A 20551-nucleotide genomic window follows, 5' to 3' on the forward strand; every position below is an offset into this window, starting at 1 on the left:
ATCACCAGCCCCCTTACATCAGAGGGTCTCATCACCAGCCCCCTTACATCAGAGTGTCCCATCACCAGCCCCCTTACATTAGAGTGTCCCATCACCAGCCCCCTTATAACAGAGTGTCCCATCACCAGCCCCCTTACAACAGAGTGTCCCATCACCAGCCCCCTTACAACAGTGTCCCATCACCAGCCCCCTTACAACAGAGTGTCCCATCACCAGCCCCCTTACATCAGAGTGTCCCATCACCAGCCCCCTTACAACAGAGTGTCCCATCACCAGCCCCCTTACAACAGAGTGTCCCATCACCAGCCCCCTTACATTAGAGTGTCCCATCACCAGCCCCCTTATAACAGAGTGTCCCATCACCAGCCCCCTTATAACAGAGTGTCCCATCACCAGCCCCCTTACAACAGAGTGTCCCATCACCAGCCCCCTTACAACAGAGTGTCCCATCACCAGCCCCCTTACAACAGTGTCCCATCACCAGCCCCCTTACAACAGAGTGTCCCATCACCAGCCCCCTTACATCAGAGTGTCCCATCACCAGCCCCCTTACATCAGAGTGTCCCATCACCAGCCCCCTTACAACAGAGTGTCCCATCACCAGCCCCCTTACAACAGAGTGTCCCATCACCAGCCCCCTTACAACAGTGTCCCATCACCAGCCCCCTTACAACAGAGTGTCCCATCACCAGCCCCCTTACATCAGAGTGTCCCATCACCAGCCCCCTTACATCAGAGTGTCCCATCACCAGCCCCCTTACATCAGAGTGTCCCATCACCAGCCCCCTTACATCAGAGTGTCCCATCACCAGCCCCCTTACATCAGAGTGTCCCATCACCAGCCCCCTTACATCAGAGTGTCCCATCACCAGCCCCCTTACATCAGAGTGTCCCATCACCAGCCCCCTTACATCAGAGTGTCCCATCACCAGCCCCCTTACATCAGAGTGTCCCATCACCAGCCCCCTTACATCAGAGTGTCCCATCACCAGCCCCCTTACATCAGAGGGTCTCATCACCAGCCCCCTTACATCAGAGGGTCTCATCACCAGCCCCCTTACATCAGAGTGTCCCATCACCAGCCCCCTTACATTAGAGTGTCCCATCACCAGCCCCCTTAAAACAGAGTGTCCCATCACCAGCCCCCTTACATCAGAGTGTCCCATTACCAGCCCCTTTAAATCAGAGTGTTCCATCAGCACTCCCTTACACCAGAGTGTCCAATGAGCAGCCCCCTTACATCAGAGTGTCCCATCAGCAGCCCCCTTACATCAGAGTGTCCAATGAGCAGCCCCCTTACATCAGAGTGTCCCATCAGCAGCCTCCTTACATCAGAGTGTCCCATCACCAGCCCCCTTAAATCAGAGTGTCCCATCACCAGCCCCCTTACATCAGAGTGTCTCATTACCAGCCCCTTTAAATCAGAGTGTCCCATCAGCACCCCCTTACATCAGAGTGTCCCATCAGCAGCCCCTTACGTCAGAGTGTCCCATCAGCAGCCCCCTTACATCACAGTGTCCCATCAGCAGCCCCCTTACATCACAGTGTCCCATCAGCAGCCCCCTTACATCAGAGTGTCCCATCAGCAGTCCCCTTACATCAGAGTGTCCCATCACCAGCCCCCTTACATCAGAGTGGCCCACTGAGCCATCGGCCCACCGGGAAACTCCCGGTAGTCCCGATGGCCAGTACATGCCTGGTAAAGACCACCCAACGTTTGGTGCAATCTGCCCGAAAACCCTTGGGTCAATATGTGAACACTCCTTGCGAATACAGACCACCCAATGTTTGATGCCCTCTGCCCATAAGCCCTGGGTCAATATGTGAAAACTCCTAGTGAATACAGACTACCCAACATTTGATGCCCTCTGCCTGTAATCCCCGGGTCAATATGTGAACACTCCTAGTGAATACAGATCACCCAAAGTTTGATGCCCTCTGCCGAAAACTCCTGCTCCATATGTGAAATCTTATAGTGGATACAGACCACCCAACGTTTGATGCCCTCTGCCCATAAGCCCTGGGTCAATATGTGAACACTCCTGGTGAATACAGACAACCCAAAGTTTGATGCCCTCTGCCCGAAACCCTCGGGTCAGTATGTGTACACTCCTGGTGAATACAGACCACTCAAAGTTTGGTACCCTTTGCCAATAACCCTCAGGTCAATATGTGTGAACACGTCTAGTGAATACAAAACAACCAATGTTTGGTACCCTTTGCCCATAACCCTCAGTTCAATATGTGTGAACACGTCTAGTGAATACAGGACACCCAGACTTTGATGCCCTCTGCCCATAACTCCTGGTCAATATGTGAAATCTTCTAATGAATACAGACGACCCAACGTACGGTGCCCTCTGCCCATGAGCAGCCCATCCCTCCCGGTCACCAGTCTTCATACAGAGCCCTCTCCAGGAACACGCACAAGCCTGGAGAACATGGAATGCTTTTTTTTCCCCTCTAATAATAACCCAGAATCCTCCGGAGACGATGACAGGACACCTTTGTTGTGGATACAAATCTCAGGGTAGAATTGTTGGTACGTTGAGGAATCCATGCTGCCAACATCACCACTCTTGGTGCACGCACGAGGAGCAGCAGACATAAAACTCTTTATTACAATTAAAGCAGGTGAGAGGTTCAAATTATTATTTTTCTTTTACTAAAATAAAAAAGATGTTATACTTACCTGCTCTGTAGGTGGGCATCACGCAGAATGTCCCCGAACCTCTTCTGGGGTCCCCTGTTGGCAATCGACTCTTCCTCTTCCCTGTTTGTCTGAGTTTGAACATGCTAGGCTTCATGCACTAATAATGCCGCTTTTAGGGGCGTCCGGCATATTTTTTATATTTTTTTCCGTGCACATATACGCGCTTGCCGCGTCTAAACGCACAAGTGCTTGAGCATTAATTAATTTCAGTGTCTAGAATAAATCATTGTTCTGGCCAATGCAATGTATCAATGCTCAAGCGCTTGGCACGCTAGGCGCCAACGTGCGTTTAGACGCGTCAAGCGTTTTTTTGTCTGCCAAAACTCTGCTGCCAGGCCCCACGCCCTGTTTGCATGGGGTCTTACCACTTTGCCTGCCGGGCACTTTTATCCCCTCCCTGCCCAGGCCAATTTTTAGCTTTCAGCACTTTGAATGACAATTGGTGGGCGGTCATGTAATCATGTAAAAGGAGAGATTTGAAGTCTTTTTAAACCCCCCAAATCTCTCCATAAAGAGGACCTGTCATCCTTATTTCTATTACAAGCGATGTTTACATTCCTTGTAATAGGTATAAACGTGATATAAAAAAAAAAAAAAAAAAAAAGGGACAGTGTAAAAATAAAAAGTAAATTCAATTAATTAAATTAAATATTAAATTAATCCATTAGGAAAAAAATAAATAAAAAAACTATTTAAAGCGCCCCCATCCCTCTGTGCTCGTAATACGTAAGTCGCGCCCGCATATGTAAACGGTGTTCGCACCACGCATGTGAGGTATCGCTGCAAACTTTAGAGCGATAATTATAGCCCTACATCTTCTCTTTAACTCTAAACAGGTAATCTGTATAAAAAAAAAAAAAAAAGGCATTAAATAATTTGCCTATGGAGGTTTTTAAGTACCATAGGTTTTTCGCCATTCCAAGGCAGTGCGTAATTTTAAAGCGTGACATATTAGGTATCCATTTACTCGGTGTAACATCATCTTTTATATTTTACAAAAAATTGGTGTATATATTATGTAGGTTTTTTGTTTGTTTTGTTTTTTAATTCATTAACCACTTCAGCCCTGGAAGGATTTACCCCCCTCTTCCTGACCAGAGCACTTTTTTTGCGATTCAGCACTGCGTCGCTTTAACTGACAATTGCACGGTCGTGCGACGTTGTACCCAAACAAAATTGGCTTCCTTTTTTCCCCACAAATAGAGATTTCTTTTGGTGGTATTTGATCACCCCTGCGTTTTTTTTTTTTTGCACTATAAACAAAAAAAAAGCGTCAATTTTGAAAAAAAAAAAAAAACAAACAAAAAAAAAAAGACACATTATTTTTTACCTTTTGCTATGATAAATATCTCCAAAAAATATATTAAAAAAATAATTTTTTTCTCAGTTTAGGCCGATATGTATTCTTCGACATATTTTTGGTAAAAAAATAAAATAAAATCGCAATAAGCGTTTATTGATTGGTTTGCGCAAAAGTTATAGCGTCTACAAAATAGGGGATAGATTTAAGGCATTTTTATAATTTTTTTTTTTTACTAGTAATGGAGGGCGATCAGCGTTTTTTATCGTGACTGCGACATTATGGCGGACACGTCGGACAATTTTGACACATTTTTGGGACCATTGGCATTAAAACAGCGATCAAAACTATAAAATTGCATTGATTACTGTAAAAATTTCACTGGCAGTGAAGGGGTTAATCACTAGGGGCCGGGGGAGGGGTTAAGTGTGTCCTGGGGGCGTGTTTCTAACTGTATGGGGGATGGGCTAGCAGTGACACTGATCGCCGCTCCCGATGACAGGGAGCAGACAATCTGTGTCCTGTCACTAGGCAGAACGGGGGGGGGGGGGGGGGAGATGCTGTGTTTACATCGGCATCTCCTCGTTCTTCAGCTCCGTGACTCGATCCCGGGTATCCCGCGGGCACGGAGCTTGCGGCGGGAAATTCAAAAGTAACGTATGGATATGTTACTTTGCCCAGCTGCGCCATTCTGCCGACGTATATCTACAGGAGCCGGTCGACATGTGGTTAAAAATCATAATTTTTTTGCAGGAAAATTACTTAGAACCCCAAATATTATACTTTTTTTTTTTTTTTTTTTATCAGAGACCCTATGGAATAAAATGGCGATTGTTGCAATTCTTTATGTCACATGGGATTTGCGCAGGTTTTTCAAGTGCAATCTTTTGGGGAAAAGTACATTTTACAAATATGAGGGAAGGTCAAGCAGTTAAAGTGGGGTACCCCCTAAAAAAAAAAAATTAAAAGTCAGCAGCTACAAATACTGCAGCTGCTGGCTTTTAATAATCGGACACTTACCTGCCCCAGGGTCCAGCGATGCGGGGGAACGAAGCCCCCCCCTCGCTCCCCGCTCCGCTCGCAGCGCCATCATGCATACTGTGGGCACCCGGCTGTGGCTTCACAGCCGGGCACCCACTGCGCATGCGCGAGTGGCGCAGGGCGCCGTGATACGCCGTACAGTCACCTGGGACACATGACAGGTCCCAGGTGAATGTGCGGCGCGAGGGGAAGTGATGTCACCAGCCCGGGCAATGAAGAAGGCAGATTACGAGGGACCCCCTAGCAATCGGTATTTAGAGGTGAGTAAAAAATTTTTTTTTTGCCAATTATTTTGTTTTTGATTTTTTTTACGAATTTTAAGTAGTTTTATTTTTTTGGTGGCAACACCACTTTAAAGGGAATCTAGAGACAGATTTTTATTTATTTTTGTTTGAATTTTTTTTTGTTTGGTAAATAAGAAATACTATACTAAATACTAAAACAGAACTGATACTTTATACTATAATATACTGAAACTAGTTTAAAACTAAACGAACTAAACTAAACTAGTTTGCAACTAAAACTAGTTTATACTAAAAACGGAACTGATGGTAGACGGATTGTAATTGGTGGATGTGGGTACAGGACTTTGGATCACCCTACTATGTACCATGGATAGGAAGGGGTAGATACTGGTGGGGGTCGGGGCCGGTACTCACAGGATGATGAGAGTGATGATCAGTAGGAAGAAGTAGAGGAAGCGCCTCTTGCAGGTCATCCTCTTGGTCTGCTTCTGGTACATCTTCCCGCCGCAGTTCCCGCAGCAGCGGCAGAATGGAAAGAACAGGGCCACCAGCGTCACCAGGATGATGAAGAGCAAGCCGATGGCGAGGGCAACCAGGTACCCGACTTCATACATCAGTACCTGAAAGAGAACGAGACATTTAAAGACATGACTTTCACTTCACCCTGATGTATGGCCCCCTCCCACTAGCCATTACCATCCTTTATTGTATAGATCAGGGGGTCTCCAAACCTTTCAAACAAAGAGCCAGATTACTGTCCTTCAGGCTTTAAGGGGGCTGCACTGTGGCCAGTGAAGGGGCCCCATCATTGGTGTCAGTGGGGGGAATAGTGCCCCATCATTGGTGTCAGTGGGGGGAATAGTGCCCCATCATTGGTGTCAGTGGGGGGAATATTGCCCCCATCATTGGTGTCAGTGGGGGGAATATTGCCCCATCATTGGTGTCAGTGGGAGGAATAGTGCCCCATCATTGGTGTCAGTGGGAGGAATAGTGCCCCATCATTGGTGTCAGTGGGAGGAATAGTGCCCCATCATTGGTGTCAGTGGGAGGAATAGTGCCCCATCATTGGCGTCAGTGGGAGGAATAGTGCCCCATCATTGGTATCAGTGGGAGCAATAGTGTCCAATCGTTGGTGTCAGTGGGAGCAATAGTGCTCCCTCATCGGTATCAGTGGGAGGAATAGTGCCCCATCATTGGTGTCAGTGGGAGGAATAGTGCCCCACCATTGGTGTCAGTGGGAGGAATAGGGCCCCATCATTGGTGTCAGTGGGAGGAATAGGGCCCCATCATTGGTTTCAGTGGGAGGAATAGGGCCCCATCATTGGTGTCAGTGGGGGGAATAGTGCCCCATCATTGGTATCAGTGGGAAGCATAGTGCCTCATCATTGGTGTCAGTGGGAGTCATAGTGCCCCATCATTGGTGTCAGTGGGAGGAATAGTGCCCCATCATTGGTATCAGTGGGAGGAATAGGGCCCCATCATTGGTGTCAGTGGGAGGAATAGGGCCCCATCATTGGTGTCAGTGTGAGGAATAGTGCCCCATCATTGGTATCAGTGGAAGGAATATTGCCCATCATTGGTATCAGTGGGAAGCATAGTGCCCCATCATTGGTGTCAGTGGGAGGAATAGTGCCCCATCATTGGTGTCAGTGTGAGGAATAGTGCCTCATCATTGGTGTCAGTGGGAGGAATAGTGCCTCATCATTGGTATCAGTGGGAAGCATAGTGCCCCATCATTGGTGTCAGTGGGAGGAATAGTGCCCCATCATTGGTGTCAGTGGGAGGAATAGTGCCCCATCATTGGTGTCAGTGGGAGGAATAGTGCCCCATCATTGGTGTCAGTGGGAGGAATAGTGTCCCATCATTGGTGCAGCATAGAGGAGGAATAGAATGGAATATTTCTGGCCGTTCCCCACTTGCTGTGTGTTAGGACAGTGCAGGCCGGATTTCTTATCTAACACACATCTTCATGTTTACGGCTCACACAATGAACTCCGGTGACTGAACACTATATATGTTTATATACAATGACAGGCGCAGATGTGAAGGAGGAAATAGCTGCACCTGGAGACAATTGGTGACAATAAGAGCCCCTCCCCCTCCCTTCCCCCACACGTTCGCAGCAAATTTCCAAAGCAGCTGTTCAGCTGAGATTTAGATGTGGTTCTTATCTGCTTGCCGCCCTCCGCACACAGATGTACGTCGGCAGAACGGCACAGGCAGGCAAATGGGTGTACCTGTATGTCCCTTTAAAATTTGCCACCTTGCCACGATTGTGCCCGCGGGTCCCGGGAACTCGACGTTTACCGATGGCCGGCAACTGCGGCGTGGAGAGGTAGAACGGGGAGATGCCTATGTAAACAAGGCATTTACCCATTCTGCCTAGCGACATGACAGATCTACTGCTCTCTGTCATCGACGCACTTAACCCCTTGATCGCCCCCCTAGTGTTTAACCCCTTCCCTGCCAGTGCCATTTACACAGCAATCAGTGCATTTCTATAGCACCGGTCACTGTATAAATGAAAATGGTCCTAAAATAGTGTCAAAAGTGTCCGATGTGTCTGCCATAATGTCGCAGTCACGATAAAAAACAAAAAAAAAAAACAACAAAAAAAATAAAAAAAAATATAAAAATCGCAGATCGCCGACATTGCTAGTAAAAAAAAAAAAATGTATAATAAAATGCCATAAAACTATCCCCTATTTTGTAGATGCTATAACTTTTGCGCAAACCAATCAATAAACGTTTTTTTTTTTAACCAAAAATATGTAGAAGAATGCGTATCGGCCTAAACAGGAAAAAATGTTTTTTTATACATTTTTGGGGATATTTATTATAGCAAAAAATAAATAAAAAATATTGTGTTTTTCAAGTTTATAGCGCAAAAAATAAAAAACGCAGAGGTGATCAAATACCAGCAAAAGAAAGCTCTATTTGTGGGGGGAAAAAAGCACGTCAATTTTGTTGGGGTGCAACGTCGCACGACCGCGCAATTGTCAGTTAAAGCGAGGCTTCACTGCTTGTTTCCCTTGATTAGAATGGCGGCGCCAGCACCCGATCTAATGGATGGGGGAGGGGGGGCGACATCGCGGGCTCCCTGGACAGGTAAGTATCCTTATTAAAAGTCAGCAGCTACAGTGTTTGTAGCTGCTGACTTTAAAAAGAAAAAAAAAATTCCGAGTGGAACACCACTATAAATAGCTAAGGGGCGGGGCCACCCAGTGACATCACCTGGTGGCACCGCCCCACCATCTCAAAAGCAAGTTCTCACACTACGAATAATATAACGAAATTCGTAACGGAATTTGTTCCGGTTAGTTTCACTTACACTATATTACCAAAAGTATTGGGACACCCGCCTTTAAACGCACATGAACTTTAATGGCATCCCAGTCTTAGTCCGTAGGGTTCAATATTGAGTTGGCTCCGCCCTTTGCAGCTATAACAGCTTCAACTCTTCTGGGAAGGCCGTCCACAAGGTTTAGGAGGGTGTCTATGGGAATATTTGACCATTCTTCCAGAAGAGCATTTGTGGGGTCAGGCACTAATGTTGGACGAGAAGGCCTGGCTCACAGTCTCCGCTCTAACTCGTCCCAAAGGTGTTCTATTGGATTGAGTTCAGGACTCTGTGCAGGCCAGTCAAATTCCTCCACCACAAACTCTCTCCTCCATGTCTTTATGGACCTTGCTTTGTGCACTGGTGTGCAATCATGTTGGAACGGGAAGGGGCCGTCCCCAAACTGTTCCCACAAAGTTGGGAGCACGAAATTGTCCAAAATGTCTTGGTATGCTGATGGTAGGTGTTCTATGGGGTTGAGGTCAGGCCAGTCAAGTTCCTCCACCCCAAACTCGCTCCTCAGCATACATCAATGAAGGAGAAAAATTACCCGTTTGCAAAATGTATTAACAAAATATAAAAGGGTTTTGTATTTTATTTTATTTTTTTTACAAAAAAAAAAAAACCCCAGAGGTGATAAAATACCACTAAAATAAAGCTCTATTTGTGGGGAAAAAAATGATAAAAATGTGGGTACAGTGCGGCATGACCGCGCAATTGTTCAAAGTGTGACTGCACTAAAAGCTGAAAATCGGTCTGGGCAGGAAGGGGGTCGGCCCTCACGAATGTTCACTTCATCAAATCTGGCCCTCTTTGAAAAAAGTTTGGACACCCCTGCTCTAGGCTCTCTGCTAAAAAAAAAAAAAAAAAAAAAAATTATAATAATAAATATATATATATATATATATATTTGGGGGTTCTAAGTACTTTTCAAGCAAAAAATGACAGATTTAAATGTGTAAACAAAAAAGTGGCAGAAAAAGCCGGGTCCTCCTGTGATGAAGGAAAATACTTTCCGTATATTAATAAAATCACAATACACTTACGTCTTTATAGTTTCTGGTTATTGATCGCGAGTCATTCAATAGTTCTCCAAGGAAAGCTGGAAAATAGAATAATATAAAGATCACAATGATTGACACAAAATACAAAAAAATACAGTTCTGATACATTTAGCGTCCGTCCATCTGCTATTCCAGTTCTGAGGCCCCCATTCACATTTGTGTGACTTGTCATGGGATTTTGGACCCCAAAGTCGCATGACAAGTTGCACCCCCCATATTTTCCCAATGAGAACCGTTCATATCTGTGTGACTTAAAGTCACAGCGACTTTAAAAGTAGTCCCTGCATCACTTTGGTCCGACTATCATGCCACATGAGGGCCATAGAATGAAAAACCCTCAAAAGTCGCATGAAAGTCGCACCTGAATGACATGTGACTTTGTACAGCATGCACAGTCACATGGTCACAGTCGTACTCGTCCAAAGTCGCACTACGAAGTCACAATGAAAATCGCACTCGCATAATTGTGAATGTCATCTTTCAACACACATTTTACTGATGCTCCAGCACATCTGACCAAGACAAGTCCATCCGTCAGCCATGTTCTGCTTCTCTCTAGGTACAGATAGAGACAATGGTCCCTCTGGCTTCCTATGTCTTGGATGAGCTCTCCCTGGGATGAGTTTCAAATCTCTTCCTGTCCACCGGGGAGTTTTGCATGTTCTCAATCTCAACCATTTTTGGGTGCCACGGCTCCTCCTGTTACATTCTCCATAGTATAAAACAAATTAAAATTCCACCAGGGATGGTGGGAACCCCTCATAATGGGCACAGCGGGCGTACAGACCCGGGAACTCAGCACAGGGATGGCAAGAACCCCTCATAATGGGCACAGCGGGTGTACAGACCCGGGAACTCAGCACAGGGATGGTGGGAACTCCTCATAATGGGCCCAGCGGGTGTACAGACCTGGGAAGTCAGCACAGGGATGGTGGGAACTCCTCATAATGGGCCCAGCGGGTGTACAGACCTGGGAACTCAGCACAGGGATGGTGGGAACTCCTCATAATGGGCCCAGCGGGTGTACAGACCCGGGAACTGAGCACAGGGATGGTGGGAACTCCTCATAATGAGCCCAGCGGGTGTACAGACCCAGGAACTCAGCACAGGGATGGTGGGAACCCCTCATAATGGGCACAGCGGGTGTACAGACCCAGGAACTCAGCACAGGGATGGTGGGAACCCATCATAATGGGCACAGCGGGTGTACAGACCCGGGAACTCAGCACAGGGATGGTGGGAACCCCTCATAATGGGCACAGCGGGCGTACAGACCCGGGAACTCAGCACAGGGATGGTGGGAACTCCTCATAATGGGCCCAGCGGGTGTACAGACCTGGGAAGTCAGCACAGGGATGGTGGGAACTCCTCATAATGGGCCCAGCGGGTGTACAGACCTGGGAACTCAGCACAGGGATGGCAAGAACCCCTCATAATGGGCACATCGGGTGTACAGACCCGGGAAGTCAGCACAGGGATGGTGGGAACTCCTCATAATGGGCCCAGCGGGTGTACAGACCTGGGAAGTCAGCACAGGGATGGTGGGAACTCCTCATAATGGGCCCAGCGGGTGTACAGACCTGGGAACTCAGCACAGGGATGGTGGGAACTCCTCATAATGGGCCCAGCGGGTGTACAGACCCGGGAACTGAGCACAGGGATGGTGGGAACTCCTCATAATGGGCCCAGCGGGTGTACAGACCCAGGAACTCAGCACAGGGATGGTGGGAACCCCTCATAATGGGCACAGCGGGTGTACAGACCCGGGAACTGAGCACAGGGATGGTGGGAACTCCTCATAATGGGCCCAGCGGGTGTACAGACCCAGGAACTCAGCACAGGGATGGTGGGAACCCCTCATAATGGGCACAGCGGGTGTACAGACCCGGGAACTCAGCACAGGGATGGTGGGAACCCCTCATAATGGGCACAGCGGGTGTACAGACCCAGGAACTCAGCACAGGGATGGTGGGAACCCCTCATAATGGGCACAGCGGGTGTACAGACCCGGGAACTCAGCACAGGGATGGTGGGAACCCCTCATAATGGGCACAGCGGGTGTACAGACCTGGGAACTCAGCACGGGGATGGTGGGAACCCCTCATAATGGGCACAGAGGGTGTACAGACCTGGGAACTCAGCACAGGGATGGTGGGAACCCCGCATAATGGGTGTACAGACCCAGGAACTGAGCACAGGGATGATAACCCCCTCATAATGGGTACAGCAGGGGTACAGACCCGGGAACTCAGCACAGGGATGATGAGAACCCCTTATAAAGGGTACAGCAGGTGTACAGACCCAGAACTTAGCACGGGGATGGTGGAAATCCCTCATAATAGGCAAACGTATTTTTATTATATATATATATATATATATATATATATATATATATATATATATATATATATATATATATATATATATATATATATACACACACACACACACACACACACATATATATATATATATATATCTATCTATATATATCTATATCTATATCTATATCTATATCTATATCTATATCTATATCTATATCTATATCTATATCTATATATATATATATATATATATACATATACACACTACCGTTCAAAAGTTTGGGGTCACCCAAACAATTTTGTGTTTTCATGAAAAGTCACACTTATTCACCACCATACGTTGTGAAATGAATAGAAAATAGAGTCAAGACATTGACAAGGTTAGAAATAATGATTTGTATTTGAAATAACATTGTTTTTACATCAAACTTTGCTTTCGTCAAAGAATCCTCCTTTTGCAGCAATTACAGCATTGCACACCTTTGGCATTCTAGCTGTTAATTTATTGAGGTAAGCTGGAGAAATTGCACCCCACGCTTCTAGAAGCAGCTCCCACAAGTTGGATTGGTTGGATGGGCACTTCTGGCGTACCATACGGTCAAGCTGCTCCCACAACAGCTCAATGGGGTTCAGATCTGGTGACTGTGCTGGCCACTCCATTACCGATAGAATACCAGCTGCCTGCTTCTGCTGTAAATAGTTCTTGCACAATTTGGAGGTGTGTTTAGGGTCATTGTCCTGTTGTAGGATGAAATTGGCTCCAATCAAGCGCTGTCCACTGGGTATGGCATGGCCTTGCAAAATGGAGTGATAGCCTTCCTTATTCATTTATTTAATGAAGATGCCAGTTGGGGACCTGTGAGGCGTCTGTTTCTCAAACTAGAGACTCTAATGTGCTTATCTTCTTGCTTAGTTGTGCAACGCGGCCTCCCACTTCTTTTTCTACTCTGGATAGAGCCTGTTTGTGCTGTCCTCTGAAGGGAGTAGTACACACCGTTGTAGGAAATCTTCAATTTCTTTGCAATTTCTCGCATGGAATAGCCTTCATTTCTAAGAACAAGAATAGACTGTCGAGTTTCGGATGAAAGTTCTCTTTTTCTGGCCATTTTGAGCGTTTAATTGACCCCACAAATGTGATGCTCCAGAAACTCAATCTGCTCACAGGAAGGTCCGTTTTGTAGCTTCTGGAAGGAGCTAGACTGTTTTTAGATGTGTGAACATGATTGCACAAGGGTTTGCTAATCATCAATTAGCCTTCTGAGCCAATGAGCAAACACATTGTACCATTAGAACACTGGAGTGATAGTTGCTGGAAATGGGCCTCTATACACCTATGTAGATATTGCACCAAAAACTAGACATTTGCAGTTAGAATAGTCATTTACCACATTAGCAATGTATAGCGTATATTTGTTTAAAGTTAGGACTAGTTTAAAGTTAGCTTCATTGAAAAGTACAGTGCCTTTCCTTCAAAAATAAGGACATTTCAATGTGACCCCAAACTTTTGAACGGTAGTGTATATATATATATATATATATATATATATATATATATATATATATAGCGCTGGTATTTTTAATAACAGACACCATGTATTAAAATGTATTTTGTCTGAAGCTGTAGTATAGCTCGGAGACTGATATTGTTGTAAATTCTGGTTCCGTTTCAGCTTGGCTGGTTGTGTGGTTTTCCCCTTGGCCTAGGGATGGTGCCCTATTATTTCGACCAAGGTTGGAAATTGCAACAGGCTGGGTGTATTAAGTGCCTCTTTGCCCAGAAACAGTTAGTGGGTGTGGTCTACCTGCTGTGCATTCTGGGAGAAGGTACTTAAGGAACAGACCCAGTGTCCGGGTGTGGTTCCGACCTGATGGCCATCCTGGCCTAAGGTGCATTGCTGCCCGCCAAGTTGTCTTGGGGGCCGGCTGGCCCCAGGCATCGTTACTGAAGAGGTAGGCCCAAAAGTCTTGGGGCCTACCGATCCAGGGGTGGTCCTGTACTGTCTTGCCTGCGAGAAGAAGCCAAGCGACTGGAGGTTCCAGGGGAGGACTTTTCAAAGAGAAGACAAAGCAACAAGGCTGGTGCCTTTAGAAGAGCCTGGAGACTCAGTTGGAGGACGTATCCCGGGTCACCTACCACACAGTACCATCGGTTCGGGAAAAAGGAACTGGTACTATGTGAATAAGCCTTGACATTGCAAAAAGTTGCTAATTACCCCATCCTGTGGCAGAGGATTGTGTAACAGTTCTATTGAATCTTAAAGTCTATGGCAGAGACTATAACCGAGCAACGCATGGGCTGATAGGCCTCTCTCACTGACCTATCCGGTGGTTGCTGAATCCAGATGTGGAGCTGTTGTCCTCTGGATCAAAGAAAGTATTCCTGACTTGCAAGTGAAACAGTACCTGGATTCCCCATAACCCCTCATCCCTCTATTGGAATGTTGTTTCCTAAATAAAGCATTGGAAAAAGAGAGACGTATGTGATGGAGTCGAAATCTATGAAAAGGAATCTTTAATGGGACCCCTATGACAGACATGGTGGAACAGTGAAGGAACGGTAAGCCCAATCAAATACCAGCCGCTCCTTCGGGGGTAAGTGCTACAAATAGTTAATTATATTTTTTCACATTTGTTTGGTGGGTGCGGTGATTTTTGTAACGTGTATTTTTCACATGAATCACATTCTGTTTGCATTGCTCTTTTTAGGTATAGACATGGTGAAACTCTGGTGAACAGACGTTTTGTTGGAAATATTTGCTTTTACTGACAGGTACAAGACTAATATGTGAACAAGACTGGGAAAATCAGAGGCGGTCAATGGAAGAAAAGGTCTTATCTGAGAGATCGGCCTCTAGCAGAGAATTGCTTGTTGTAACCGCCGGGCTCCAGACATAGACATACATTGATATGATGTGTCAGAGCGATAAGCTGTTAAATATGCCATAGGCATCCAACCTCTAAAGCAGCGATTCTCAACCAGGGTTCCTCCAGAGGTTGTAGGGGTTCCTTCAGCATTGGGCAATTTCTGCCTCTCAGATAAGTTCCCACCAACACCATTGATCTTTTTAGCTATCTGTAAGGAGACAATGCTTCCCAATGACCACAAGTGTAAGGACCATTCTTCCCATTGACCATCACATCAATGTATTATGAGTTGTAGATTTCTAATTTTTAGAAAGGGTTCCCCGAGATCAGAGAACTATTTAAAGGGTTCCTCTGTATTAAAAAGGTTGAGAAAGGCTGCTCTAAAGCATGTAGCATAAATAAATAAAGCATGTAAAACAATTGTTAGGTTGGTCTTCATCCCATTTTTTTGGTCTAACAATTGTTACATCTCCTAATCATGGTTTTGACATGCCTTTGACCACCTCTACATGCTTTAGAGCAGCCTCTCTCAACCTTTTTAATACAGAGGAACCCTTGAAATAGTTCTCTGATCTCGGGGAACCCCTTCTAAAAACTTTAAATCTACAACTCGTGATACATTGATGTGATGGTCAATAGGAAGAATGGTCCTTACACTTGTGGTCATTGGGAAGCATTGTCTCCTTACAGATAGCTAAAAAAAATCAATGGTGTCGGTGGGAACTTGTCTGAGAGGCAAAAATTGCCCAATGCTGAAGGAACCCCTAGCAACCTCTGGAAGAACCCTAGGGTTCTACGGAACCCTGGTTGAGAATCACTGCTTTAGAGGTTGGATGCCTATGGTATTTAAGGCCTACACAGAACTAAAAATCATGTAGACTGACCATCGACCAGCCTTCCTCTATGGGGAAGAATTCCACCTGTTCTAGGTTAAAAAGGTTGAGAAAGGCTGGTCTTCATCCCGTTTTTTTGGTCTTTCTCAACCTTTTTAACCTAGAACAGGTGGAATTCCTCCCCATAGAGGAAGGATGGTTTTCGGGCACCTGAATTACAGCAGAGGGGTATGTTTTTTTTAAGCACCATAGGCTCTAATAGGAGTCAATAAAAAGTAAACAGCGAGCGCCATGCTTGGCGCACGCAGTTCACCCAGCTGTGTTAGGAAAGCGAGTGAATATTCGCTTTCCTAACACTGAACAACCTCTCTGCCAATCAGGTGCTTGGGTCTGTTACCTGTCACCTGATTGGCTGAAAGGACAGGCGCCACTACTGGATGCCTATAAGGAGATAACGGGAGATGGAGGACAGCAAGAGATGCGTGAAGGACCCCCACTTGTCGCAGTCAAGCGGGTAGGGGTCACACTGGCAGCATTTGATGGGCACACTGGCTGCAATTGATGTTTTTTTTTACTAGGCGCACAAGGAGGAGGGGAACATGGAGGATGTACCACCTGCCTACCCTACAGCTCTGTATTGTAAGCCTTTCTATAAAAGGCAGAGAGATGGGAGGAGGAGTGACACCTACCATGGCACGGACTTTGGATCTAAAAGCATGCTGAGGACCTCTGCAGGTTGGGTGCCCACTTTAAACTTTGTTATGCCAATTTAAGGCCAACAAGTTTGTAAGAAATTTGTTTTAGGAAAAGTCCAGGCAAATGGAGTAATGTCCATTCAGCCAACTCTGCTTACCAGTTTCCAGCCAAATGGTTTTATTTGCATGCAGAACAGGACTAGACAGAGAGCGGGCGTCCATGGAGACAAGACGCACGAGTTCCAGTCTTTGTAGGGAACCAACACGCTGCCAAGAACATAACCAAATTTTTCCAGCCACTGCAACCAAATCCTTCATCTCTGGATTACATGTCCCCCTCCCTACGTAGAGTCATTTCATCACAGAAAGAGGATAGTTTGTTGTTCCACTTCTCTGATATATGTGAGAAAATATCTCAAAGTATTAAATAGTCACCCAATACCTATTTTTTGCCGGAGGCAAAAATCACACGATACATTATTATACGGCAAGGGTGGACAACCTTCTGAGCACAGTGTGCCGAAAAATGTTTTCAAATAAATTGAGCGTGACGATTTTATAACAAAAAAAAGGTCAACTTCACATTCTCAATCACAAAACTGATTTTTTTATAAAGTAAATGCTGTAAACTACTTTAGTAGTGAGAAATTAACATCCTGCACTCTCACACCTCAGATCAGCCCCTATTCATTCACCTTCACACCTTAGATCACTGCCCCCCCTGCTCATCTGCCCCACCGCTGCACATCTGGCCCAGCACTGTACCCCCCTGCACATCTGGCCCAGCGCTGTACCCCCCCTGCCCATCTGCCCCAGCACTGTACCCCCCTTGCTCATCTGCCCCAGCACTGTACCCCCCCTGCTCATCTGCCCCAGCACTGTACCACCACTGTACCCCCTTTCTCATCTGCCCCACCACTGTAACCCCCTGTACATCTGCCCCACCACTCAGACATCTCAAGTCTCCCGCAACTCGCAGGATACTACAGCATTTGACGGTGGGCTCACGGACAAGAGCGAGTGCGGCACGATCTCCAGGCTGAGCCTGTACTGCCACTCAACAGTAATCACAAACAGCAGGTGTCTCCCGCTGTGTCATGCAGCTGCAGTCTTAACTGTCCGATGGCCGTCCGCTGTATCCATCATGGATGAGGAGGCAGGGCTTTGTTACAGGTGACGGCCGCTGGATAGTTAAGACTGCAGCTGCATGACACAGTGGGAGACACCTGCTGTGTGTAATCAAGGTACTGGAGAGGCTGCAGATGGGCACTGATGAGGATACAGATGGGCACAGTGAGGCTGCATTGTTGGCACAGTGAGGCTGCATTTTTGCCACTGATGAGGCTGAAAATGGGCACAGCAAGGGTGCATTATTTTATTATGCCATTATATTACCGTTAAAGTATGATTTTATTATAGTATTTTATTATGAATGGGGGGGGGGGGTTCTCGGCACGGAGCGTGACCTCCCTGAAATGAGCTTGCCACCTCCCTGAAATGAGATTTGCAGGTTGGGATGTGTGCACCACTGTACCAACCTACTCTTCTGCCCCACCTCTGTAACCCCCTGCTCATCTGTCCCACCACTGTAACCTCCTGCACATCTGCTCCACCACTGTACTACCCTGCTCATCTGCCCCGCCTTTGTACCCCCCTGCTCTTCTGTCCCACCACTGTAACTTCCTGCTCATCTGCCCCACCAGTGTTCTAGTGTTCTCCCTTTCTTATCTGCCCCACCACTGTACATCCATGCACATCTGCTCCACCACTGAACCATCTTCTCATTTGTCCTAACACTGAACTTATCTGCTCATCTGCCCCACCACTGTAACCCCCTTTCTCTGTATGGAATGTATGGGATGTATGGGATGTATATGATGTATGAGATGTATATGATGTATATTATGTATATGATATATGAGATGTATATGATGTATGAGATGTATGAGATGTATATGATGTATGGTATGTATGAGATATATGAGATATAAGAGATGTATATGATGTATGGGATGTATATGATGTATGGGATGTATATGATGTATAGGATGTATGGGATGTATGGGATGTATGGGATGTATGGGATGTATGGGATGTATGGGATGTATGGGATGTATGGGATGTATGGGATGTATGTGATGTATGAGATATATGGGATGTATGAGATATATGGGATGTATGAGATATATGGGATGTATATGATGTATGGGATGTATATGATGTATGGGATGTATGGGATGTACGGGATGTATGTTATGTCACATACAAGCATCCGGAATGGATGCGCAATGATGAGGTCAGGTCAGGGGCATTTTCTGAAAGCAGTGGGCCTGTGTGCAGGATCATAAGTTGGGCCCCCACAGCTGAGAAAAAGTGGTTGGGTGTGATTTTCATTGCTCTGAATACTGACTGTCTTAAAGGGACACAGAGTTCCGGGGTTCAGTAATAAGTGACACAAAGGTTCAGGAATAATGTCAACAAAGTTCCCAGAAGCTCAACAGTAATTCCACAAACTGTCCCCTGATTGGGGTTTAATCAATCACAGTGAAATCCCTTCTTTCTGAGATTTGTAGTGGCAACCAAGTGAATCATCTTCCTCCAGTTCCCTGCACTGCTCTGCAGATGGGGAGGGAGTCGAGTACCGGTCTTGTCTCTAAAGAGAGACTTTAAATGCGGCCCCTGACATCACCAAAAATTTATAAATAAACATATGCAGGGCTTTTTTTCAGCTAGAACTTGGTGGAACTCAGTTCCACCACCTGTGGCTCTGGCCTCAGCTTCCCACTCACCACTATCATTTGTAAAAACACAGAAGCCGGACTTCCATGTGTACAAGTGACAGCTTGTCTCCCGACGGCTCCCGCAGATCAGATCTTCTAAGCAGATCCCACTGAGTGCAGGGCAGGGAGAAGGGCGATTCAGATGCCCAGAGTGCAGTGATGGGGTAGTAGGGGCATGAGGTAGGCTGCACCCTCTGCGATCTCTATTTTGTTGCCTTGGTGCCCGGATGCCGATGCCCCCACTGAATGATCTCCCTGCAAGTGAGAAAGGCAGAGACATCTACAGTGTGCAGAAGGGGGGTGGCGTACAGAGGCCAGAGCTGAAGAGGGGCAAAAGTAAGATGTGGATGAACAATGCAGAGGTAGGCAGCTGTGAAATAGGGCTAAACCCAAGAAAAATGCAGAGGTAGGCAGCCCTCTGTGTGTACCACACCCCCTGAACTCTGCACCTACAGCACCCCTGAACTCTGTACCTAGTGCACCCCTGAACTCTGCACTCTGTACCTAGAGCAGCCCTGAACTCTGCACTCTGTACCTAGTGCACCCCTGAACTCTGCACTCTGTACCTAGTGCACCCCTGAACTCTGCACTCTGTACCTAGTGCACCCCTGAACTCTGCACTCTGTACCTAGTGCACCCCTGAACTCTGCACACTACGCGCAACGTACACCTGAACTCTGCTTGTTACCTGTATTGTACCCCTGAACTCTGCACTCTGTACCTAGTGCAGCCCTGAACTCTGCACTCTGTACCTAGTGCAGCCCTGAACGCTGCACTCTGTACCTAGAGCAGCCCTGAACGCTGCACTCTGTACCTAGAGCAGCCCTGAACGCTGCACTCTGTACCTAGAGCAGCCCTGAACGCTGCACTCTGTACCTAGTGCAGCCCTGAACGCTGCACTCTGTACCTAGTGCAGCCCTGAACGCTGCACTCTGTACCTAGTGCAGCCCTGAACGCTGCACTCTGTACCTAGTGCAGCCCTGAACGCTGCACTCTGTACCTAGTGCAGCCCTGAACGCTGCACTCTGTACCTAGTGCAGCCCTGAACTCTGCACTCTGTACCTAGTGCACCCCTGAACTCTGCACACTACGCGCAACGTACACCTGAACTCTGCTTGTTACCTGTATTGTACCCCTGAACTCTGCACTCTGTACCTAGTGCAGCCCTGAACGCTGCACTCTGTACCTAGAGCAGCCCTGAACGCTGCACTCTGTACCTAGTGCAGCCCTGAACGCTGCACTCTGTACCTAGTGCAGCCCTGAACGCTGCACTCTGTACCTAGTGCAGCCCTGAACGCTGCACTCTGTACCTAGTGCAGCCCTGAACGCTGCACTCTGTACCTAGTGCAGC

General features: G+C 46.7%; 1 protein-coding gene across 1 annotated transcript in view; it reads right to left on the minus strand.

The window, feature by feature from the left end:
* Nucleotides 1-20551, minus strand: part of LOC143929839 (prominin-1-like) — a 148929-nt gene that overhangs the window by 50893 nt on the left and 77485 nt on the right. The window contains exons 3-4 of the mRNA XM_077453814.1: nt 9686-9741; nt 5714-5919 (exon numbers count right to left, since the gene is read on the minus strand). Of these exons, the coding sequence (XP_077309940.1) occupies nt 5714-5919; nt 9686-9741 (262 nt within the window). The remainder of the gene's footprint in view (nt 1-5713; nt 5920-9685; nt 9742-20551) is intronic.

The sequence above is a fragment of the Lithobates pipiens genome, unplaced genomic scaffold, assembly GCF_037356315.1.
Source record: "Lithobates pipiens isolate NorthernLeopardFrog02 unplaced genomic scaffold, aLitPip1_a1.2 Scaffold_25, whole genome shotgun sequence".
Classification (NCBI taxonomy): domain Eukaryota; kingdom Metazoa; phylum Chordata; class Amphibia; order Anura; family Ranidae; genus Lithobates; species Lithobates pipiens.